General features: G+C 37.9%; 1 protein-coding gene across 1 annotated transcript in view; it reads left to right on the top strand.

The window, feature by feature from the left end:
* Window positions 1-26574, top strand: part of ADGRV1 (adhesion G protein-coupled receptor V1) — a 280088-nt gene that overhangs the window by 226035 nt on the left and 27479 nt on the right. The window contains exons 86-87 of the mRNA XM_057404316.1: window positions 3114-3271; window positions 15170-15291. Of these exons, the coding sequence (XP_057260299.1) occupies window positions 3114-3271; window positions 15170-15291 (280 nt within the window). The remainder of the gene's footprint in view (window positions 1-3113; window positions 3272-15169; window positions 15292-26574) is intronic.

Genomic DNA, 26574 nt, shown 5'->3' on the forward strand with positions numbered 1-26574 from the left:
GGTTAATAGGAAGTCACAGAAACTTTGTAATAAAATGACAGTCTTTGAAGAAGCTAGCAGTGTTTTTATTTTTCTTGTGCCCATTGCAGAAGGTGTGTATGTTAGCTGTAAGCTTGGTGATTTTTTTTTCTGCTGTTACTCAGGTTCAAAACAAAAACCTTACAGTTACTTACCCAAGAAAGAAAGAAAAAAATACTTCATTGTGCACAATAGCTCCATCTTTCATGGATTAAATACTTACTTTACAAAGGGTGCCCATTTAAAAAGAGAAAAAAGAATTTGCTTGAAGGCTATCCTGCAGGAGATAATGCTCTTCTTTAAACAAGTAAGGTTTGTAATTTCATGGATCATTCCAGTTTCCCCATCAGTCTTTCTAGGCCTTTTTCTGTAGAGTGGTTGTATTCTGAAACAGCAACTTAGTTGATGTTTTGTGACATTTTTCTTCCCATCCAATGCTAGGAACATGAGACACACAGTAATTCCATGTGACAAACGTGTAATGGTAACAGAACAATACATATGTGCCCCTAGTGTCAAGTATAATAAGTATTTTCAGTTGGTCCCTATAATGATGTCCCATATGATTTCCAGCATAAAACATATCTTTCAACATGTGTTATCACACTACTATATGTGAATAAAACTTACAGAAAGCAGTGGTCATCATTGAATTGCTCATCATTGCTTTCAAGAAAAAAATTGTTAATATGTCTTTGTGTACTTCATTTATACAAAACTTTTCAGTGTCTTTTTGATAGAGAGTGCTTAGGGGTATTAGCAAAATTGATCCATCTTTGTGGGGTTTCATTTTTACGCTGCTTTTGTTTAACAATATAATGTTCATAGAAAACTTCTGAGATGTTCAGATGTTTTTGAAGAAGATACATGTTCTCTGAAATACAAAAATGCATCAAATTAAAAAAAAATACAGAATTTAGAACATAAATATGATTTCATAGGAGATTATACTTGTCCTAAGATTCTTGGCTTCATTTTGATCATAAAAGCAGATAGGTTATGGCAATGTGCTTTCATGTCTTAATGCTAGTTGGACCCACTCAAGAAGAAAAATAACTTTCATACCTAAGAAATATTAAAAATTAAAAGGGTGAAATGAATCAGATGCTGTGTTCAGGAAACGAACATGTTGCCAGCAGGTCAGTGGAGGTGATCCTTACCCTCTGCTCAGCGCTGGTAAGGCCATAGCTGGAGTCCTGGGGCCAGTTTAGGGCTCCCCAGTACAGGAGAGACATGGACTGACTGGACAGAGTTCAACAAAGGGCTAGGAAGATGAGTAAGGGCTGGAGCATCAATCCTACGAGGAAAAGCTGAGAGAGATGGGACTGTTCAACCTGGAGAACCTCTAGAGGATCTTATTAATGAGTATAAACACCTGAAGGGAGGGTGCAGAGAGGACAGACCCAGACAGTGGTTTCACTGTGAAGGTGACTGAGCACTTGAACAGTTTGCCCAGAAAGGCCATGAAGTCTCCATCCTTGGAGATACTAAAAAAAACATCTAGACCCAGTCCTGGGCCACTAGGTTTGTGTTTGAGAAGGAGGTTCAAACAAAATGATCTCCAGCAGCCTCTTCCTATCTCATCCATTTTGTGATTCTGTGAAAAGAACACCAGTTATGCAGTAGAGAGTCATAGAATCATAGGCTGGTTTGCATTGGAAGGGACCTTAAAGCTCATTTAGTTCCACCCCCCTGCCATGGGCAGGGACACCTTCCACTAGACCAGGTTGTTCTCAGCTCTGTCCAGCCTGGCCTTCTCTATTTCTCTATTACTTGTGCGGTGATGTTATCTGGTGGTACCTCAGCTTGGTGTCTGACAGAGCCTGTAGCTCCTGCAGAGAGTTGCAGAAATTATCTACATTCTGCTGGAAATGATTTTGGGATTCATTGATTATGCCCAAGTGACATTCTGGAAGAGCTGACAGAGAATGTAATCTTGACTTTCTGGACTTAGTATGCATGTCCATCTAAGCAAACCCTGAAGGTATGCCAGGTGTATCAGTGAAACATGTACCCAGGCTCTTCTCAGTTGTATGTTGTCATACAATCATAGAATCATGGAATGGTACATGTTGGAAAGGACCTTAAAGACCATCTAATTGCAACATCCTGCCATGGGCAGGGATGCCTTCCACTAGACTTGAGCAGGTTGCTCCAAGCCCCATCCAGCCTGGCCTTGAGCACTTCCCAGCATTGACTCTAAGCTTATTTAGCAGAGCTGACCTGACAAACAGAAGGGCTGGTTAAGTTACACCCTCTTAATAGGAATATCAGTGACCACATACTCTCTAGACATACTGACTCCCAAGCTGTCCCTTGGGCTGCTCTGTTGTGCATCATCTCTAGAATAGGTCAGTGGCTGTAAAGCACAAACTGATCTCGAGGGAGTTCACAGAAAACCGTGATCTTGCATGCTATCGACAGCTCTTTTTAACTATCTTCTCCATACCTTCAAGTCATCATCTTATATGCATAATTTGACTCTTTTTCAGGAATAACTCTTATAAATAATTCTAACTTTAATAAATGAAAAGGGTAAGGAGAGACAAGACAATTGAAAAAAAATGAGAGGGAGGAATCATTTGGGTTCAGTGTGTGAGTGACATTATTTCTGACAACTTGAGGAGGAATAGTTATCTTGCCTTTAAGACTTGTTGATTTATTTTTAAGATGTATTTCTGAAATGTTAATTTGTGGTTTCAGGAGCTAAATATAGAAAGCTGCATAATGGCTTTTTAGACTTTGGTGGGTTAAGAGTTGATCACATTAAATGAATATAACATGCATGGAGTTTGTTAAAACATAATTTGTTCCATTGCAACAGTTTAAATCTCTCCAACAGTGATTAGGCTAAACTATAACATGCATACTTTTAAGGTGCAAATGTTATATTCCTTAAGATATAACGAAGAGATAAGAACCAAAAGAACCCAGTGCATCCTATCAAGGTTACTCTGATAACAGAATTAAAGAATTTGTGGTTTGGAGAGCATATCCTTCTTCAAAAACATTTGGTTTTGAAATTTCGCTCATGGACATTCAAGGTGTCTCTTATGTTTATTAATAGCAATGTTTTTCATTTATTTTTCCATCAGGTGCTTCATTCCAAATGCCTACGCTGCCCTCTTCACTGCTGCTCTAGTGCCATTAATGTGCTTGGTAGTGGTTTTTGTGGTGTTCATCCACGCCTACCAGGTGACCCCCCAATGGAAAGCGTACGATGATATTTTCAGAGGAAGAACAAATGCTGCAGGTATGATTGGTTGGCTACCCTTATGCAGACAAGTGAGACTTTCAAGACTGACTGTTCTCACCAGTTCAGAAAACACCACTAGAAGCCACAGTTCAATAGGAGCCTACATATTTGTTTAATATTAGGCATCAACTTTGAAATCTGTGAAAGTATTTTAATGATGAAAGTTATGCAGATTCTTAATTGTCTTAGGAGGATGAGAATGTGTTAAACCTAAACCAAGAAGTCATTATCACTGGTTATGTCTAGTCTAGTAAAGAGAAAAGTGATAACACACAGCACAGCCTTGCTTGGAGCATTGTGTGCTGGTTTTGGTGGGGGTACGGAACAGCCCCATCCCAGGGGAGCTCTGGAGGGTCAGGAGCATACATGACAGCAATATGAGCACACTCTCTACTTCTCTGCTTGTCCTCAGGGGATCGGCACAGATCCTGGTGCTGGTGTTTTACAGCATACTTGCTGGCTGCACATTAATGCACAGACTGCGTCTTGGAGTATTCGGAGTTAATGGCTCTGTTTTGAAACGTCCCAGCACCACACACAACTGAAACGTGCTTGAGAAAAAAAGATCTGTCTTGTGCAAAACAGGAAATTGGTCTCCTCTGTCAGAACAATTTCAAGTACAATAATGTCCCCAAAATATAGTTGCAGCAGTTTAGACCAATGGCATAATAATAGGACTCTCTGTGGGAAGCACAGAATATTTCTTTTGTTTTCATTGTGTTTTGGGAAAAAATCTGAGTTTTATAAACAAGTGCAAATATATTTATAATGTTTGGGTTATAAAATCTTATTTCTGTATGAGAAAATATAATAATATATGAGAATATATTATGAAAATATATTTATGAGACATATATTCATTTATGAGAAAATGAAAGTATCATCTGGATAGTTCTTAAAAGTATTAATTTCTATATTAGTGACAATATGTCATCTTGACTAAGAGCTGTATGAATTTGCATAAGGTCTGATAAACACAGCTTTTGATACCCAAGACCTTAATTGCACTTTACTTTTTCATATCTCTCTGATATAAAGGAGACTGCCTGGAGCAATTGCAAAGTTAGCTCCTTATTCAATCTTGATAATACATTTTATTTATTTATAAATAACATTTTGTTTTAGTCTCTCTAAGGATTGGGATTCCATATGCTCCATCCCTGGCAGTGTTCAAGACCAGTTTGGACGAGGCCTTGGGTGATATAATTTAGCGTAAGGTGTCCCTGCCCACAGCAGGGGGGTTGAAACTAGATGATCTTAAGGTCCTTTCCAGCCCTAACTATTCTATGATTCTATGATTCTATGATTTATATGTTAAAGTTAAAGTTTAGTCTCAGAGCAGTTAAACCAATGAAAGAAAAATACTGAATGTTGAAAAAATACCATAAATAAAGTTGGCATGCAAAACAGCAGAAAGTACTAACATGAATTCTAGCTATGTGACATAAAGATATGAAATAATGGGGTTGAACCAAAACTTTGATTTAACATAGGATTCATAGTGTTTTCTTTCTCTGGTAGAGTGCAGGCATGGGATAGAGAATGCAGAAGGAAAAATAAAAAAATCTGGGTTCTGTAAAATGTCTGTAATAGTTTTGTGGTTTTTTTGATTTTTTTTTAAAGAAGCAGGTAGTAACTTTTACTACTCATGTGCCTGCATGGCAAGCTGGAGTTTTGCTAGGAGGAGGCTTTTGCAAGCAGAAATGCAAGTACGTCATGCCGTGTGGGTGAGAGCAAGTTGGAGAGAGGCTGGTTTAGAGATGGAGTACTGTGTGCTGGGGTTTACGGTGCCTGGGGTTATATGAGGACTCTCTGTGTAGCTCTGTTTAAAGTGTAAGCTTCTGGAAAAAGAGCTGGTGATTTATGTAGTTTCTAATGTTGTCTCTTATTACACAGCTTGGTACTAGCTGCTAACTACAGGCCTTTGACTTTCTGACTGAATATTTTCCTCCTGAAATTTGAGATGATGGTAGTGCATTTACATTATTTTTAATGTTTTATTGATATATTGTGCTTTTAAAGACATATTCAAAGGAGTTTGCAGTGGTAAAACCTATTACCACTTTTAAATTTTGAATCTTTACTACTTGGAAAGTTTGAATGCTACTATATGACCCACTTTTTGGAGAAGTTCACTCCACTGACTCCATGTTCTTACAAGCTCAGTGGGACCTGCTTTTGCTTTGGTAGTGTTATTGCAAAAGCCTCAGAGAATGCTCTGGGAAACAATGTCTTTCATAAAGGCAAAGTTGCCTGCAGTCGTGACATGATGATATCTTGCTTCTGCAACAGAGAGGATCACATCCCTAGTGAGTTCTGGCTTCAATGTCACTTACAAGGTCCTATGGGGTAGGGAAGACTTTTGGCAGCGTCGCCTCCAGAAGTTGCACAGGCACCCATTATTTTGCTGTTTTGTTATGGTAGTGAATATGCCAGGTTTTCTCTGTTTCATCCAAAACTAGAAGAAGGATGGAGCTACCAAGCAACCGTTATCTATGCTTAGTGGCTTATTTCTCTGGCTGTCATCTGCATATTGATTTATTTCCTGTTCACTCACTCACAACAATGAATTCCTACAGCAAGAAAAACCTTTCCCAGCTTAAAGCCTGAGGTTCAGTGCCCAAACCTTCCCCACTTTGATCAGCACAGTATGTAATGAAAAAAAAACCCAAATCACTGCTTTGGAAAGCTGTCTACTTTCCTGTACTTACCCTTTCCTGAACGAGAATAAAATTCCAGCTGAATGACAGTGTAAGCAATTCTGACATATCAAGTGTAGAGAGATGAAACATAGACAAAAATATTTTTAAATATCCTTTTGCTAGTTACTGTGGATACCTGTTTGTTTAAATTCCAGGGTGCAGAGTATTGCAGGAAAGAAAAAGTAGCTTTTATAGGCATGTGATTATTATTTATACATAGATATTCATACAAACACCTGTTTGCATGTGAATATTTAAACTAGTACTACTTATTCCCTTTCTGGGAAAGCTGTCTTTTCACTGACCCATCCCAGGTTCTCACCGATATCATATCCCCTACCATGCACCAGCCTCTGGGAAAATCAAATGGTACAATGGGCTGTTAAAAACTACACTGAGAACAATGGGTGGTGGGACTTTCAAACACTGGGATACACATTTTACCATCCCTGGCCCCAAAGTCAAAGAAGGAAGAGTAGCGTCTTATCCTGCCGTTGGGACATATGGCTCAGACCAGCAACTTGTGCCTGTTGTTCCGGCATAAGGTGCCTGGGCTGCATTCTGGCACCCTCCAAGTCTTTGTAAGGATATCACATCCACTACCATCCACCAGCCTCTGGGAAAATTGAACGGTACAATGGGCTGTTAAAAACTACGCTGAGAACAATGGGTGGTGGGACTTTCAAACGTTGGGATAAACATTTACACATGCAGTCCAGAAGGCTGTGACTGCATCTGGCACTGGTAGCAATGCAGGGAAGCAGAATGGTGGTGGCCAGAATGGCCAAAGCAGCAGCACAAGTAACACAGCCCTACCATCTGCCATGGAGTGATCCAGACTGCACTGAAACAGGGGCAAGTTCCACTCAAAAGATAGCTAAAGTTCCAGTATGATACAGATGACCGCATGTGGATTCTTCAGTAATTCATTAAAAACATTACTGAAAGCTGCCAAGAGAAATAAAATAGCAAGGTCATTGGCTTGCATATTACCATAAAACAGAAAAAGGGGTTGGATGTGCAGACCTGAAAGAAAAAAAAATTGATATCTGGCTTCTGAGTTTACATTCTTTTGATCATTTCATAGGTTGTAGGAAAAGCCTCTTAAACTATAACTGGTAATGCTGATTTGTGATCTCTCCTTGAGGAAGGCTATTACTAGCCTTAATAGAAATTTAATAGGAGTAGAAACAGTAAAGTTTATCCTCATTTGTAGAGTGTACAGTTGTTTTGTTGGTTTGTTTGTTGTTTTTTTTTTTTTAAATAAATCAAATATGTAAGTGGCTAAGTTAAAAATCAGGTAATTTTTTTTTTTACCCTCTTTTTCTGCTATTGTTGACTCTGAAAGCATCTTCCAGAAGATAGGTAGCACTACAGTGTTTTACTATTTTGTTTTGTCTGTAGAAGCAGAGAGTTTTTTATTAACCACACTGAAGTGGTCTCCAAAGTAGTTTAGTTACTAAAAGTAGAGTAATAATGCCAGTTTTCACCATACATATCTAAAAGAAAAAATTGCCCCTTGGTAACTGCAAAAAGGTCTTTGTATACATAGTTAAATAATTTCTCAGAAAACTATAGGATACAATTGGGTTTTTTTTGCATATATTTATATACAGGTACTAATTTATTAGTTGTACCTCTTTCTCTGGCACGCGTGTATTCTTCCTAGTTCTCTGCATTTACCCTACGTACTCCTGACCCGAGTCACATCTCCCATACACTGTCCTGGTGGTTTCCAGGCTTTTAAAAAAGGACAGCTAGCATTTTTGCAATTTTTTCCTTTTATTAATAGTTAATTCATTTGGCTGTGGTCTTACCAGAGAGCTTATCATACTCTTTTCTTATGTTTGGGATATCACTTTAAAAGAATATGATTAAAATAAGGTTGTAGTGGAGAATAAACACAAATAAATAGAATTTCCAAATCCTAATTTGGGCAACATATACGCTTCTCATTGCTCTGTCTGGACCACCAAATATGTGAGATTGCACTCTCACAGTCTTTTTAACTGCTCCAGAATTGCTGTTATACTAGTCATGGTTTTCTTAAATAGTTGTGATTGATACCGCTTGCTCAGTTAAGAGAATTTCCTTTGATAGTATAAGGCTAGAAGAAAGTGCAACGGGAGAGGCAAGAATCAATTATCTCTTAGGGCAGGCAGCATTTCCTCTTCAAAAGTGACTGTTGGAAAATAGTGTGGAAGTTGATTTACAAAGAATGTCAGCTCTACCCCTCATAAACGTTTTCAAATATTTTCATAGTTTGCTAGAAGAGACTTCAATTTGAAGTGATGAACTGATTCAGTTTGCCAGCCTTTCCTCATATATGTTTCATTGACTGATTCTTCTGCTATTTATACAAACTCTCTTCTCAAAAGATAGTCTTGAAAGGGGCCAAGTCAGAAGAGTGCATTGGTTAAACAGCCTCTGGGTGAACTAAAGACTGCTTTTGAAAGAAATCAGGTGGTGTAAAGCAGGATGGTTGTGTTTGGCTGAAATAACAAAAGAGATGATTGTTTTTTCTTGAGAGTCCTAATATGCAAATTTAAAAATTGGAGACAGCAATCCAATATACATTACTTTATTTTCCGTTTGCTTAATCTTTCATAATTTCACAAAAAGGTTTGAAAATATAATGAAAAATTTTGAATTGAAAAATCAGCTGCATTTTTTCTGATAATATCTTTGTGAATAGATTACTTCCATTTGATGAAAAACATGTAAGTTCTTCAACATAAACATAAGTTTTAAATATAAACATAAGTTTTGTGCTTTGCACTTAAATATGCAGTAGAATTTACCTGATTCTGATCTCATCATTGTATATGTGCCAGAATTAACTTAAAGATTAAAATCTTATGTTGCCAAAGTAGAACTTCATGAAGAACGCCTTAGATATTTAGCTGTAAAATTTTAACTACCTTCTTGCGTGTTCCTTCATATAAATTTCTTTAATATTTTTATTGTCTTAGCAGTATGCAATTCCTGATCATGACACAACATGTTGGATGGTCCACCTGTACCTACCACCATCTGATCTTCTCAAGAAACAAATAAGCCTTACAAAATACAAGCACAAGACATTCCAACCATGCTTCTGTGCTCAGGAAACAATGCTGAGGACAGGGCTTTTGATTCTAAGTGAGAGTGTATACCTAAACCTGTGGTTACTTGTCTTCCTTATCCTGTGAGCTATATGTTAAAATCTTTATCTCAAATTATAAGATACATATCGTGTACCTCAGAGAATCAAAGGAACAGTGAATTGCAGGAGTGTTTTCATCTTGAGATGACAATATGCATCTAGAAATCGAGAACCAGATGTTGGCTACCTCTGAACTTAAAGTTATGTACAGTATTCACAGTATTTATCACAGTCACACACTGGATACAATAATTTAGTCTGATAGTGCTCCAGGGCCTTTTCTTTTTTGCAATTAGGAGAAAATCAAATATTTGCCTCCTAGATTTTTACAAATGCAGCTAAGAAAGAATTCAAAAATAAAATTACAAGCAGAAATAAAGAAGAAAGCTCTGAATAACATAGTAACTTAAGTGCATCATCTCCCTCATGTAGTTCAGATTGTTTGCTCTTCACTTCACATGCTACAATTAGCTTTCTTCCATTAAAGAAATCTGCAGAAGGAAGTTGATTTGCATGAGTTATGCCTGTGCAGTTGTGAAGTTAGCACTCATTTAATATTCTGCATAATACTTCTAAATAATTTTATTACATGGAATAAGTAGTTTCCAATTTTTCTATCTTTTTTTTTTTTTTTTTGCTGTTGTTATGGGATTTGCCACGTTCCCTGTATAACCATAATAGCATAAGCCATACTAAGACGCCTGGTCTTTCATTTGATTATACCATAAAGTTGTATGAGAAAGTTTGCCAAAAAAAAAAAAAAAGATTTTGTTGTTGTGGTGTAGTATTCATGCTTATTGGGAGGTATGCTTCTCTTTTAGGAGTTTTTTTTTTTTTTTTTATTTCAAGCTCTTCCTTGCCACAGGGAGCAGCAAATAAAAAAATTATAAATGAACCAGAAATAATATTTTAACAGGTTTGTTGCTCATTATTTTTATAAATTAGGAACAATTTTGTCCAACTAGATTTCATGGACATGCACCTACCTTCATGGACATGCTGTCCGACCTTCAGTATCACCTACTGTTAAATTACACACATCCTTAAAATTCCAGTCTGGAATCAGAAGTTTTGTCATGAGTCACAGGTTGATTGCATGTCAGTGGTGGTGGTGGTGATATTTTCTTCTTTGAACTCTATGGGGAAATCTGTTAGACTTTTTCTTTTGGCCACAAAATCCTGTTATCAAACTCTTTTTCTACAGCAGTTGTGAAAAGCGACTGAATACATAGCCATCAGGATTTGGAGCACTGTTTTTCAAATTTATTAAAAACGAAAATTGGGGGGGGGGCATTTTTGTAGTTCTATTGCTAAGTTTAAACCCATGAGTTCCTAACCAATAGACTAGACTGTAAATGTTTTACTAATTTAGGTGTCCCACCAATCTGTGAAATTCTGTGAAGCTATACCTTCTTCCCAATCACTTAGGAAAAATGTTTGTAGAGATCTTTCAGGGTTTGCAGTAGGTCTTTATGCCTGTCCAAGAACAATTAAAAACAATTAAAGTTGCATTATCAGTTTAACAACCTAAGGGGAAGGCATGTAATAAATATTTAGAGGTAAACTCAAAGGATCATTAAAGCTGTATTATTTAATTGCTTATTTTTTTGACTTTCCTTCAGCACAAATTTGTGCTGAAAGGAACCTTAAAGCTCATCCAGTTCCAACCCCCTGCCACAGGCAGGGACACCTTCCACTAGACCAGGTTGCTCCAAGCCCAGTCCAACCTGCCCTTGAACACTGCCAGGGATGGGGCAGCCACAGCTTCTCTGGGCAACCTTATAGTCTCACCACCCTCACAGGGAAGAACTTCTGCCTAAGAGCTCATCTCAATCTCCCCTCTGTCAGGTTAAAGCCATTCCCCCTTGTCCTGTCTCTACAGGCCCTTGTCCAAAGCCCCTCTAGAGGTTTCTCCGTTTAGGCACTGGCAGCTGCTCTAAGGTCTCCCCTTAAGGATCCTTCTCTTCACCAGGCTGAACCAGCCCAGCTCTCTCAGCCTGTCTCCAGAGCAGAGCTGCTCCAGCCCTCGCAGCATCTATCACTCAGTCCAACAGCTCCTCAACCCTCTTAGATGTGACTTCATTTCTGAAGTCATGCAGAGGGTGTCTGAACCACAGTCTTATGGTAGTGAACTTCTTTGTGGACCTCAGTAAGCTGCTGCAGCCTGCTTAGGTTGCAGTAGGTATAGACACATAAGCCTCATCATCAGATCATTTAGCTGCATAGGTCAGGACAGATGTCTTACAGTGCAGCAGATAAAACTTAAAACTGTCACTTATACCCTTTGTTTTCTTGGTGAGGTTTATTGAAGAAATATAAAATTGTGTGGGTTTATTTTGTTACAGATTTCAAACCACTGTAGATGAAAGCATAGCTGTTTGGCAAAGTTCTGGGGGGTTTGTTTGCTTTTATTTCTTGTTCTTGCTTCTGTTACAAGGAAACCATATAACAAGCATGAGGCTGACAGCTGTTTCAGTTGAGCAGTCTGGCATTTTATGACCTGAATCTTCAGCTGTTCCTGTGGAGTTCCTTGCCACTGGATACTCTGCATTATCCTAGTTCACCAAAATTGGTTCAACATGATTTCATGAAAGAGAAGTCCTTTGAAGATTGCTAAAGAGAAAGAAACTGGTTTAGGAACCTCCTGAGCTGTAAATGGAACATTTGCTGGGAGAAGTACCACATCTGGCCAGCTTTTCTGGCCCTTGTTGAGAAGGCCAGATAGATATTGTTTCATACCCCTTAACAGCTCCTTTTAGGTTCGCACTGAGGTAATTGAATTTTTCTATCATTTTAATACTTTTTCATTTCATTAATTTTGTAATATAATCCAAACGAAAATATTGCAGTCTCTTATTCAAGTTCTCACCAGCGTTTTTTCTATGTAAATCACTGAAAAAAACCTTTGTGTTTACTCTAAGAACTCCCCTACTGTACTAAAACTACAGGTTTGCCACCCATAAAAACTGATTGCAATGTACTGCAGCCCTCAGAACAGTAAGTATTGCATAAAAATAAATTTTATAGATGAATTAGTAATAGTAATGTTTTCTCAGCAATGGAGGAGAAATGAGAAACAGTGGGCACATAGTTGTTTGGTTAAATTGAATGCATGTAATTTCGCCTAGTCAAATGCCAAGCTTGACTATGGTGAGTTTTCAAACCTGAAAACTGCAACTAGAGTTGCATGAGCTGCATTTACCTGTACTGAGTTATAAACTCTGCCAATGTTTCTTCAGCTTGTATTTGGGGAAAAGGGAAGATATTTCAGGGAGAGGAATAGTGAGGATGGCGATATGTGGATGCATACATACATATATATATTTAAGCAGTGAGTGGACTGATTGTTGCTTAAATAAAATCTTTCATCATTCCTAGTGTTAAAAAAAAGGTGTGGTAATGGTGTAAAAAAAAAATGTGGACTCAGATGGTTTGAATATATAATACCCAACAGAGCTGCTTGACTATGTCTCAGCTACATCACACTGGTACTGAGGGAACTATTCCATGGCAGTCTTTGATCTGCTAAGGTTTACTCAAGTAGTCTAAAGGCAGCAGCTTGCACTGGATTTAGACTAAAAGTCACGTCAGTAAAGGTTCATCTGCCCAGAAAAAACTTTTTTCGGAGTTGGAGTTTGAGAGGGGGTTGTTGGTTTTCTTTCCATATAAAGGAAACCACAGATAACTAGACTGTCTATTCTGGTTTATTTCAAGGCTATTTATTGGCACCCTTTTCCTTTATGCAGTGCTCTTTTTACAGATTTAAAAGAAATTGTTGCTGATATTCTGTTATGTTTGTTCTAGTCATTGAGATTTTGTTTGATCAAAATAGAACAAATTGTTTGAACAAAATAGATGAGAATTCAAACAGCTGAGACTTTAAATACTGCCAAAGTTTCAATCCTGCACTAACCCTTTACATACTGACAATAAAGCAATTCTTACTGAGAAAGATAAAAGCAGAATTGTAAACTGTACCAGTGTTCAGCATACAGCAAAAAGCAGGTATCTTCAGACTTTTTCTTGGTAGCATGCATCTATAATCTGACATGGTTGTACAAGTGACATTCATTACATAAATTTTTATGAACATTACCTAAGATACACTCCACAGAAGTCTTGTTAGATTCAGTAAGCTTGATTCTGGTTTTACCTGTGGTAGTTTTATTCTGGTGAGATGGCACTGAATTTATCAGATTTTCCTCTCACACACATTTGAAGATAATAAAGTCAGATCATTGTATATCAAAAGTATATGATCTGTATACCATATTGGTCCATTTTCTTCAGCTTCATGTAAACAGCAATCTATGGCTGCAACATTCTTGAGGTGCTAGGTTATGATTTATATCATGGTATTTTTTTCTTAGGTAATGTTTATGCACTAAAAGCAGAAATCATGGTGTGTTAGCTTCTGGCATGTTCTGCTGCCTGCAGTTTGTCCTCCCACAATTTGCTTTCTTCTCTCACCTGCCCCCATCTGAGTTGAACTGAACCGCAAACTAATACAAAGCCAAATCATTATTTGAGCTACAGGAGACAATACTTCATTGTTCACTTTGGTCTGTGTACAGCATTTAGAATTTAATAGGTGATCATTAATTGCTACTCCATTATATCAGCTGAATTTCATAGGCAGATAAATATTTTGCATTATTTTGAGATTTAAACAAAAGCTGATACCATTCCATTGATATCAATGCACAAATAAATTAACGAGTTTCTCTACAGATAATTACTGAATTTGCCATTAGAATTACATTTACAAAAAGCAGCATTTTTTGATGTATGGGTTGGGTTTTTTAAAATTTATATTCGTTCCATTATTACAACCTTAGAAACTTAAAAACAGCCAGTTCCTTGCTGTTTTTTTTCTTTTTTGTGAACATTGTAATTACACATCTAATAAGCATTCATTAATGTATGGAATGTAGGATAAAGAGAAGTACTTTGTGCTTTACTTCTTATTGTGCTACCTGGTATTTTAGTGGGCTTTGCATTTTTAATTATTGTAAAAGCATTGTGATGTTGTTCATGTATATTAGTAGCTGTTAAAGTAAAGGTTGTTTCAACATCCACTGGTGACACAAGGAATTTTTCCATTTTGCACATGGCATTTTGAGACAGGTGCTTTGTGTGCAAGGGATACTAGTGGCTCTGGAGTGTGATGTGACAAATACATTGCATTACTGTTCTGTTCATCTAACAAAATCAAGTTCTTCCCAGATAAATAACAGAAGTATGTAGTCTTAATCTTCTTCCCCTCATGCTGCTCTGAAAAATACACATGTATTATTAAGAGTAATGTTTGGGATCAGGGATCCCTGGGAAGTCAGAAAGTCTCAGACCTGTAGTAAATTTTGGCCAGACCTCTCCTTGCCATGGAAGAAGTGATTCAGGTGCTTGATAGACATTGATTGTCAACTAAGGTTATCCAGTCTGGCCTCCAGCTTTCTCATCATAAGGAACTGGTCTTCCAAAGGGCCGGTTTTGTATGTACTGATCGGTACAGATCCTTTTGATCTCCTTTAGGTCTGATGCTGTGCTAAGGCACCAATACCCACACAATGGGTACCTCAGGTCCTCATACCTCAAGTCTTGCTAGAGTTCCCCAGGTACCCAGGGCTCCCATTCACTGAGAGAAAGCTAGCAATCCCGTATGCACAGAAACAGCGCTATTTACAAATGGCCAAACTGGAGTGGATTTATATCACAGAATCACAGGCTGGTTTAGGTTTGAAGGGACCTTAAAGCTCATCCAGTTCCAACCCCCTGCCACAGGCAGGGACACCTTCCACTAGACCAGGTTGCTCCAAGCCCTGTACAACCTGGCCTTGAACACTGCCAGGGATGGGGCAGCCACAGCTTCCCTGGGCAACCTCATAGTCTCGCCACTCTCATATTGAAGAATCTGGGGCAGGGGAAGGGCTGCCCATAGTTGGAGAACAAACTCCAAGGTTGGACAGAGATGGCGAAACCAGGTCCTGTGTCAGTAATGCTTCAAAAAGTGCTTTTCCCAGGGTGAAATGTTGTGTTTGTGTTTTTCAGAGGTCCCCTTGGTTCTGTACCTCTTTGCCCTGATTTCCGTCACTTGGCTGTGGGGAGGACTGCACATGGCTTACCGGCATCTCTGGATGTTAGTCTTCTTCATCATCTTCAACAGCCTGCAAGTAAGAGTTGGCGACTTCCCCTTCAGTCCTCTTGCAGAGCTGGGGATTTGTCTCCACTGCTCACAAAACACTAGAGATTTCAGCTTCACCAGCTGAGCAACATCCAGAAATGCACTGTGACACTGGAAACGTTAGCTTAAGTAGTCTGTTTATTTCTCAAATGAGCATAGAATGCATATTAAGGCAAGGGATGCATTGTTTTGAAACAATAGCAGTATAATTGCATAGATTTAATTTCATAGCTAATACACTGGGGAAGAAAATTGCTTGCTTCTGAATGTAATGTGTTACTGAGTAAACTGCAGCTTTTGCAAAAACACTGGGTATTTCAATTTTCTGTGTTAACTCTAATAAAAAAAAACAAATAAAAACAAAACAGAAAAATCAACAAACCACAGAGATTTAAAATTATACAACCCTAGGACTGACATTTTTATTATGAGAGGTGAGCCTTGGGGGTTAGCTTTTCTCATGCAGCATACATATTGGTAAAGCATTAAAAAAGAATAAAAAAAAATATGTTTTCATTGAAAAAGTCAAATACAGACAACTGGATGTTGATTATTTAGTTATAAAATTAAATAGACCTTTGCAAAATTTTACACATGTAAGTGCTTCCACTGAACTCAGTACTTGCATTACACTGCATTCAATGCTACACTGCACACTGCAGAATTGTTTACAGAATGCAGGTTACTATATCATGGATTGGAAAATGATGTCTGAAAACAGTGAAATTAAGAGAAATTTTAAAAATATATATCCAAATCTGTGGTGTGCAAATTCCTCTGCCATAGTTATAACAGAAATATCTGTGATACCATGTATTATTTTCCAATATTTAAAAAAAATACTGAATAAAACAAAAAGTAATTATTTGTGAATTTTCACAAAGCAGATTTATTTTAGAATTTAATTCAAAAGTTGGGAGCTTTCTTAAGCAGCAGTCTAATATTTTTAACATGTGCATCTCAGACTTAGCTTTTTTTTTAAACTGAGAAAAAAAAAGTCAATTATTCTGCTTGTAATACATTTGATTATTCAGTATATGTTGTTATTTAACTATTCTGCATATACTGGCTCAAATTAGTTTTTTTTTCTGTGAGTTTAGGTGAATAGATTTACTCTATTAATGGTCTGCACCATAGACATAAAATTACTTCTTTGCAGTGAGGCTGCCACAGTGCTGCAGGACTGGCAGTAGTACCAAAGCACATCACCTCTCTTTCCTCTCCCCCTGCAAAATCTCAGAGTGCCTGCAAATCCCCATGCGAGTTTTAGCACTACAACTGCAACTACTGCAGCCTTATAGTGAAGCCTAATTCACTGATATAAAGCACAAATGTGTGGTGATATTTGTGTCTATACACTTGTATATATATATACACACAAACGTGTATATAGATATATATTTATATGTACTTCCTAAATATCTCCCTGAAAGGAATTATTACTACAACCTGGTCTGGGTTTGTGTTACATAGCTATATCTCCAATATAAATGTTTTTAAAGGGTAATTCATTATAGTTGAGATTTTCTATCAGAGGTAAAACAGTGTCAGAGTACTGCAGTATGCATGGATATTTGCTTTAAAATAAAACTACTTTATTGCCAGTGCATATTTAGAGAAGAGGGATATGAGTACTCTGAAAATATCATTCTTGGCCAGAATGTTGACCCTTCTGTGGAACTGCCAGGAGAGACTTTCTATTACTCGGATATCTATAGGTTGAAATTCAAGTGAAGTTCAAAGCCATAGAACTATTGTTGTTTTAATTAATGTTGCCAGTTTCAAGACACCAATTCATGTAATACTATCAAGAAGTAAAATAAGTTGTTGAAAGTCAATTGAATAAAATATGAGGCCCACAAGGTTTGTGGGGATTTATTGCACTAGTGGTCCAGTATGATGGCAGGTAACATGAAAACACAGATAAAATAAAATTCCTAGAAAAATGTTTAAGTCATGACTGCTATTAGAGACATACCACTGAATAACTCCAAAGTTAGGATTTCATAAAGATCCAGCTAAAAGCTGTGGCTGCCCCATCCCTGGCAGTGTTCAAGGCCAGGTTGGACAGGGCTTGGAGCAACCTGGTCTAGTGGAAGGTGTCCCTGCCTGTGGCAGGGGTTGGAGCTAGATGAGCTTTAAGGTCCCTTCCAACCCAATCCCTTCCATGATTCCATGAAAAGTGAGATTATAACAGAAATATTTCTCAATCTGTGTGAAGTTTTTCAGTTGGTTAAATTCAAAGCTTTCTCTGTAGTTTTGTTTCCATTCATGCACTCAAATCTTTGAACTTTAGGGATTTTGTTGTTTTGGTTTTTTTTCTTTTATTGCCTATTCTTTGATTTTTGACTGGTCTCTTACCAACATTGCTTGTCCATAAAAAAGTTAAAGGCCAGTAAGACTTGCAGAGGTAGTATATAACTCTTCTGTGCATCTGCTGAACTTTTTTTTTGGGGGTATTATAATTTCAGAAATATTTCCACCATGATTTCATGCAATTGAAAAAATCACAGAATGGTTTTGGAAGGGGCCTTAAAGCTCATCTAATTCTAATCTTCTGGCATGGGCAGGGGCACCTTCTACTAGAGCAGGTTGCTTAAAGAAAAGAATACATATTTTCATATATACTATTCTTGTACTCAAGGACCTGACATAAATAACTTTCAATATCAAAAGCTATAATCTTCTGTAGGCTGTATGCTGAAGCAGGCTGTGCACAAAGGTCAATTAATCTCTATTGTTAAGTGCATTTCTAATCTTTCAGAGGCATGTCCCCAGTTGCATCCCCACCTCAATCAGAAATCTGGAAAATATATATTCAAAAACTTCGTTTGAAATCTTATGAGAAGCTAGGAAATTAAAAATTAAGCTTTGCCCTCCACTGGCCAGCTTGGCTTTTGTTGTTGTCATTGATGTGCAATACCATTCATGGAGCACAGCCTTAGTTTCATACTGGTGGTGATGCCAAATCGCCCAGAATTCTTCCTTTAACTCTTTTCCAACACAAGCAACTGCTCCACCACTGGATGTCATCTCTTTTGTGCTGGGATCAATTAATTTGATTTCTTGCGAACCTATCAGTAATAGATGGTCATATCTGGGGAATAACTGTAGATATCAATAGGACTGCAGAAAATACTGCAGCATCTGCATTCAAATTACATCCATATCAATCTGCCACATCAAAATGAGAAATGTTATTTTTGTTATTCCTAACCCTAGATAATCTGTAAAACCTCAAATATAAAATAAATTTTCCTTTATTGAAAGACATAAAACCCCATTCAAATATATACTGTCTTCCTGGATAATATTTTAAATTAAAACATGGAGATCTGGAGCTAAAACTCAAGCAATAGTAAACAAAAACTTTTCCTTCCACAGTGAGGAGGTCAGGAACTTCAGACTTCATGTTTTAAACCCATCTTTTATTCTTTGCTGGAGTTTTCAGACATAAAATATAATCAGATAGAACCCATCTACATAGGAAATATTAGACAGTATCAAGTATTTATTACTATATATTGGAAATTATTTTTTGAACTATAAAGTTACTAAATATTTAAAAGGAAAAGATACCTTTTTTGTGTTGGAAACCCTGAGAACAGTTACAAAAAAAAAAAAGACTAGCTTTTTCACAGTACAACAGGTTTTATATTTGTTTGTTTGTTTCAGTATGTGATTGCTTCAGTGTTTCGTAAATCTCTAAAATAAAACAAGTTTAAAAAATATTTCCTGGAACACCCCCACATTTTACATAATGACCCCATATATGTTCTCCTGGTATAACGTTACCATTTATCCAATCAGGAAACGGAAAAAATTATGTATGATTCAGGCAACTAGATTGCAGCATGCAAAGAAAACCAGGGACGGAACAAGGTGTAGAGTCAGTAAAGTTCCTTAATCTATGATTTTCATCAGATAATTAGGTGCAGAAAATTGTCTTCTTTAGAGAAAATGTCAGCATGCAGAGTCAGGTTCATCCATGACGCAGTTAACCATCTCCAGTGTCCTTTGAAGCTTTAATCTCAGCCCAGCTGTTTGGGATAGGAAAATGGGACTTAGCAGTGGGTAACAGATTTTAAAAATAATGATTTGAGAGGATCTAGATATCTTAGTACATGCTGTTGGTATCTCATTCTACACATTATGTCTTTATCGGCTCTCAGAATTGATAGTGCTTGTTACAATGAGGCTGGTTTTTTGCAATAAAAGGTGGTTTGAGTATTTGTTGATGGGCTTTTCTATTATACAACATGCCCTGTTTCAGCTGGAAAGCTGGTGTTCATTAAGAGGTTTTCCCCAACAGGAGAAGAGAACATGAAATAGTTTATGAGAAAGCTGCTTCCCCGCTGCTCAGGAAATACAGACTGTGTAATGAAGCAGAACGTAACGTCTTAAAATGTGCTGGATATCCAAATGGATTCAGCTTAGGAGATTGGAAGGACACTACATGTTATTCAGTTTGGTTGCTTAGCCTTATGAAATACGTTTCCTAGGAAATGAACTTGATAGAGAAATCATCTACTAAGGACAAATTGTTTCTGAGCACTTCCTGTGGGAAACAGTTCCCATCATAGATGGGTTTATAGAATAAGCTGTTCTAGTGAATGGAGGGGAAAGTAAGCCTTTTCCTGTAACTTCAGGAATAAACATGCAAAGTGCTGTATTGGGGGACAGTAGATGATTTACAAAATAAAAACTAAATTTAGAAAAGCATAAAAAGAAAAGGAGAAGTATGTTTGGGATAGCGGATGTTTTGGGTTCCCTGGCAGTATGCTCTTGATTAGCCTACCCAGGCAGCATCTGTGTTGCAGAAGCATGCCCCATGCTCTCAAGGACATGTAGTGACAGGACAATGGGGAATGGCTTTAACCTGACAGAGGGGAGACTGAGGTGAGCTCTTAGGCAGTTCTTCCCTGTGAGGGTGCTGAGGCCCTGGCACAGGTTGCCCAGAGAAGTTGTGGCTGCCCCATCCCTGGCAGTGCTCGAGGGCAGGTTGGATGGGGCTTGGAGCAACCTGATTTAGTGGAAGGTGTCCCTGCCCATGGCAGGGGTTTGGAACTGGATGAGCTTCAAGGTCCCTTCCAACCCAAACCACTTTGTGATTCTATGTGAAATCCCTAGGCTCCTTATGTTTTCACTTCAAAACTAAGAGGAACATTCACCTCTTTTTCTTTTTTTTTTTTTTTTTACTTGTGATTGCCTTTATGAATTTATTCACAAGGTGTTTGCTGGGGTCAGGAGTGAAAGTATAACCTGCTGTCTTATGTACTTCTCTCTAGAGGTGAGGATTTCACAAGTTGTTGTGCATATGCCATGCTCATCCAAAACAGTTGCTATGTTTTTCATGCAGTGAGGGGGGTGTTTCTGGTTTGTGTAGTTATTATCAGCAGCATATTTCAGTTTGATGTATCCAAAGTTCATGGGTGGATCTCTTCCAGGTGTTTGCAGAGGGGTTGGAATGAGGCTTCAGACCAATCTCAGGGTCTTCCCTGCAGCTGACTTGCTTAATATAATCTTGATTATTCTTCCACTATATTTCCAGCAAACTGCACTGCACACCCCAACCCTCTATCTTATCATTTAGGCTGAAAACTACAAGGTAGTAGATACTGTATAGTTACTGCTGTGCTGGTTTTCTGTACCCTGTGCTCCACCACACCCTAGCACCAGCAATAAATCATTTATCTTTTTTAATAAGTAATTTTGAATCAAAGCCTTGCTGTTATGAAATACCAAAACATTACCTGCAAGAGTATCAAAACTTTTTCAGCAACTTTAAATAGGAGAAAAATAAATAAAAACTGGGAGGTAGCCCATTATTAAGGACAGTGTTCGGAAGGATCTTGTGTGGTGGTTTTGTCTGATGCACATAAGAGTATTTGAGCACACCAGGATGACTCATGCCCACATAATGACAGGTGGTATTTTATTACATGTCTACATGTAAAATACATCTTGCCAAGAAACACAGGAAACATCGGGAAGCAAGAGTGGACTGTGCATTTTCCAAACTGTGCAAAATGGCCGATATGCCTAATATTATGAATTTTAATGACAGCATATTTGTAGTAGATTACAGGATGAGAAGATTCAGGAGCATTAGAGAAAGCATTTGAAAAGCCTGTAGTGTGTTTAACAAGAAATGTGGGTGTACCGAAAGTGAGTGAACAGAAGCATATCAAAACCTGGCATTGGTTGGAGTAGACATAATTCACTAAAATTAATTAAAATAGCAGAGGCAAACTAAAACAGGAGCAAGAACTAGCCAAGGAGATAAAATGCAGAAGAAAATTAGGAGATATAGTGGCAAAAAAAAAAACCAAATGAACCACATTATAATGAGGAATACCATGTTTATGGAGTAACAGAAAATTAATATAGCAAGAGAAATTAATATGCCACAGTTTTAGAAGAAAAAAGAGGTTAAAAAATACAGCATATTGAGAAAGCAAGAAGAGACCAAACCCATGCAGTTTTGTAAGCATATTATATTAGTGCAGTAAAGAAAATAAACAAAAGCATACAGTTTGTAAAGATCATGCCAGTACCAGTTGCAAATGAAAGATATGCTTTTTCCTAGAACATACTGTTTAACCCTGAGACATAGACACTGAGAAGGCGAGTGCTATAAATAGGTTCACTTCCTGTTTCTTATGGCATCTCCTAAAGTGTCTCCTCCTAAGGAGTCAGAGATGGACTAGATGATACCATACAGCAATTCTGATGACTGAAGCCACACAAAACCAAACAAAATCAAGTAGTAAACAGATATGAGATGTGAGTAAATGTGGTGAACTGCAAAAGGCTGCCTAAGGATTTTGCAGAGATGTGATTCTACACTACAGATAAGCCCAGCAAAAGAAAATGAAGTCATCATAGTGTTGCCAGGCTAAGGTGAACTACAGGCAGAATAGCAAGAAAAGTACATATGCTCGTTCATGTCAAAATAGTAGAAGCAACAGCAAACACTCTTCTGTCAGCTCAGTGCATAAACTAAACACAGTAAAACACAGCTCAAAGAATTTGTACATTGCCCTAAAAGCAAAGTACATGGGACTGAAAGGGATTCATCCAAAAGTGCTGAAAGATCTGGCCATGTATTTGTGAGCCTGCTTTTGAACATCATGGCGACTGAGGATAAACGTGGAGGCAAGGTAAAAGATAAGATTACTCTCAAATTTTAAGAACACAGGAAAATTTGTGGCTGACAGTAACTAGGGAAAGTTGAACTCATCTTAGAAATCAGGTTGTTGTGGTTTAAGCCCAGCTGGTAACTCAGAACTATGCAGCTGCTCGCTCACTCCCTTCCTTATTCTTCCCTCTGCTCCCAGAGGGATGGGAAGGAGAACTGAAAGAATGTAACTCCCAGGGGTTGAGATAAGAACAGTCCAGTAACGTATAACACAAACCCACTACTGCTACCACCAACAGTAATAACGATAAGGGAAATAACAAGGGGAGAGAATACAACTGCTCACTACCTGCCGAATGATACCCAGCCGGATGCGAGCAGCCATCTGGGCCTTCCAGGTAGCTCCCCCCAGTTTCTATACTGGGCATGATGTGCTGTGGTATAGAATACCCCTTTGGCTAGTTTGGGTCAGGTGTCCTTTCTCTGCTTCATCCCAGCTTCCTCTCCTCCCTGGCAGAGCATGAGACTCAGAAAACCCTCGGTCAGAGTAAACATTACTGAGCAGCAACTAAAACCATCGGTGTTACCAGCGTTGTTCCCAGGCTGAAAGTCAAAAACACAGCACTGCACCAGCTACTGAGAAGGAAAAAAATGACTGCTGCTGCTGAGCCCAGGACACAGATAAAGCACATACCATGCTGCACTAGGAGGTATTTGGCCAGTGGATTGAGTTATCATGCCCGTTTACTCAGGGCTGAAGCCACACATTGAATAATCCATTCAGTTTTGGAGTTTCCATTTCATGAGGCGTGTTGAGAAGCTAGTGATGGTCCAAGAGAGATACTATGGTAGTTGGAAGCCTGGAACACATGGCCTGTGAAAAATCAATCACAGAGCTAAGTTTATTTAGTCAGGTGAGGAGGACATTAATGGAAAATGTAATAGCAGCATGCTAATATTTGAAAGGTAGTTAAAACAATGGTGATGTCATTTTCTTCCCCTGTACTCTCTTGGTAGTGCCAGGTAATACCAACAGTGCATGGCCACAAATTTGTGGTGTGGGAGATTCAGATTGGACATTATGGCTTTAAAATAAAGGGTAGATCTAGGTTTGATATTAGGAAGAATATTTTCAATATGAGGATGGTGAGACTATGAAGTTGCCAGAAAAGCTGGGGCTGCCCCACCCCTGGCAGTGCTCAAGGCCAGTTTATATGGGGCTTGGAGCAACCCGGTCTGGTGGAAGGTGTCCCTGCCCATGGCAGGGGTTTGTAACTGGGTGAGCTTTAAGGTCCCTTCCAACCCAAACCAGTCTGTGGTTCTCTAAATAGGAAAAGTAATTCAGAAGGAGGTAATAATTCAGTAGTACAGAACTGCAACAGTTGCTAAGAGAGGTTTCGGATCTTTACTGTTGTGGGGTTTTATAGTTCAGCTAGACAAATCAATACTGACGTGATCTGTGGGCTGACCCTCTGAGTGGACTGAATGACCTTCAGACGTCCTATCCACCCAGTTTTCCTGCGCTTCTATGATGTGACATGCGGGAAGCTCAATTCTCAACCCATTTGTGGGGAAAACTAGCCACAGGGCACTGAGGTCATGAATTTTTAGGAAAGCATGAAGTACCACAGAGCTAATGATAAAACCCAAAGACTTGGAAATTATATAGCAAGAAAGTTTAGGTAAAATATTAGCCATTTTTAGGAACTACTTCAGAGCAGGGGATTCAGTTTCTCATGTTTCAGTACTAGGAAGCAGTCTCTCTGCATGCATGTCTTCTTGCTCAACATTATGTTATGAATGCTGAGCTGAATGTTTCTAGGAAATAAATGCATGTGAAGTTTTAATAGCCTCCAGGAAAAGAACCATTCCTTTTCCTCCACCCACACATTTCCTTCACAAAAACCCTTTATATTGTACAAGCCTGATGTTTCACCAGAATAAGAAGGATGTTTTCTCCTTCATAACAACTACAGATGAGTCCTTGTTTGGGGCCTTGCAAAACTTGTATTCAAAAAAATTAAAGATTATTCTCGTACTTTCTATACAGCTTCAGCAACTACTTCAAACAACTCCTTCAGAAACAGTGAATGGTATTACTGCTATTATCTCTCATAATTTCATTATTACTTAACATATTAATGAATGTGGTTTTAGCAGAAACCATGATAAGTTTTCATTCTGAAGCATTATTGAAATAACAAGAATTCAGCAAAAACTGCCCTCACTGATTTTTTTCTGAAGTATAATATACAACTTAAAGTTCCTCTTTGTATCTTATTTTATCCTTGACATATAATATATTTTAGACAGGTACCATTGTTGGAAATTGTTTAGATTTTTGGAATGTCATCCAGTTGATAATTGTTGAAGGAATATGAATTAAAGGACCACCTTAATTTATAGGATGATTTGTTGAATTGATAAGAGAAGAGGACAGGAAGGGGTATGAAAAATGTGTACAAGACTGGGAATATGGTCATTATAGAATAATGCATGAAGGAGCTTCTCTCATGTAGGTAAAAATGTTATTGCATACAGGAACCAGTGTAAGTTAAGTACAAGTTCCAAACAGTAAAAAAAACAGAGCACCTAATAAGTTTTCTCATATAGTGAAATATTCTTTTACTGTGGGCAAGACAGAGTTAAGATCATCTTGAAAACATCAGTGAGACCAATCCTTGGCAGCTTTTTCCTACAGTACTTTAAAAATAATAAATAAATTCTTGTACAGGTGCATAAACTGCAAAAGCGTATTTTCCAGTGAGGTCAGAGCAATTCTTTAAGTACAATTGATAATGATTTTGCTAGCCTAGGGAATAATGAATAGAAGTGTCCAAACTAGAACAGAGTTATCCTAAAAGAAACTGTTGGGCGGATTTTTTTTTAAAGTGCTTTCTTGTAAAGAAGTGTTGTTGAGGACTCTCAGGTCATATTAGGCCTAAAGGGGGTAGTTTGCCAAAATAAACAATGACTCCTTGAAACAGTGATTGAAATATAGTTTCCTTTTTACTCAAAAATATTATGGAATAGAGTAAGAAAAGAATCCTTGAAATAAAACTGGGAGTCATCTATACAGCAAAACCTTTCTGTGCCACTACATAGGTTCAGTTATATCTTATATACTAACCATATTTTGATTTTGTCAACTAGAAGCCTGTTATTGAGACAACAGTTTTACAATTAAAGGTCAGATATTTAGAAGAAGAAATCTAATTTGGATGTAGTGAAGTTAGGCATACTAGTTCAAGGCATTATCTGCTAATCCAGATAAAGGAAATACAGCAAATCTCTTATGGAGGTTTTGGTACAGTGCCATGACAAAATTGGGGGATTAAGACTAAAGGGAAAAACACAGTAAAAATAAAATGGGAAAAATAAAAAAAATAGTAATATTGCATCTCAATACTACATTGAATTTTCATTACAACCATAACAGAAAAAATGTCAATATACCTTTTGATTACACAAATTAGGGGTTATGGTGGTTCAGACAACTGATGTATCCTACATAATGACATGGATGATTTTCAGTCTGTGGAATGACTTGATAGGAATTATATGAGATCTGACCACATTAAATACAGAGTTATGCAGTAGGATACTAATGGCGAAACAATTTCTGCTATAAGTTGCTAAGTGAGTCATATATAGCTGAGAATGGTGTGTATTGCTTTCTCAGGAAAAATACAAAGTACAGTATGATACAGGCTTGAAAGAAGGAAACACAATGCTGATTTTGCACCCCACAGCAACACAAATGCCACTGTGAACTGGTGATGCATTATTTGGGATCCTGTGAACGTTTCTGAGCCTACCAGTCCAAAAGATTAATTCTATGTATAGTAAGAGTAGGAAAAAGAGTATTATTGGTGATCAGGGATTTGAAAATCTTGTTTCAGAAGCCCAAGAGTAATTCATATGTCAGCAATCCACTACTGGCTGTGTGTACTGGCCTTGATCATCAGCTGTACAATCACACTTGTGTCATGGTGCACACTAAATAATGTATCCTGTCACTCAATAGGCATTTTTTAGAGACTTCAGTCCCTTTTTGGAGTTGGCCCTAACTTAGAACAAACTCTGAGTTCCAACACCATGGTTCTGCCCGGGAGGCAAGGTGGTGTGAGG

Source organism: Pezoporus wallicus, unplaced genomic scaffold, assembly GCF_028554395.1.
Source record: "Pezoporus wallicus isolate ANWC-B61680 ecotype Strahan unplaced genomic scaffold, APGP_CSIRO_Pwel_v1 contig_4322, whole genome shotgun sequence".
Taxonomy (NCBI): domain Eukaryota; kingdom Metazoa; phylum Chordata; class Aves; order Psittaciformes; family Psittacidae; genus Pezoporus; species Pezoporus wallicus.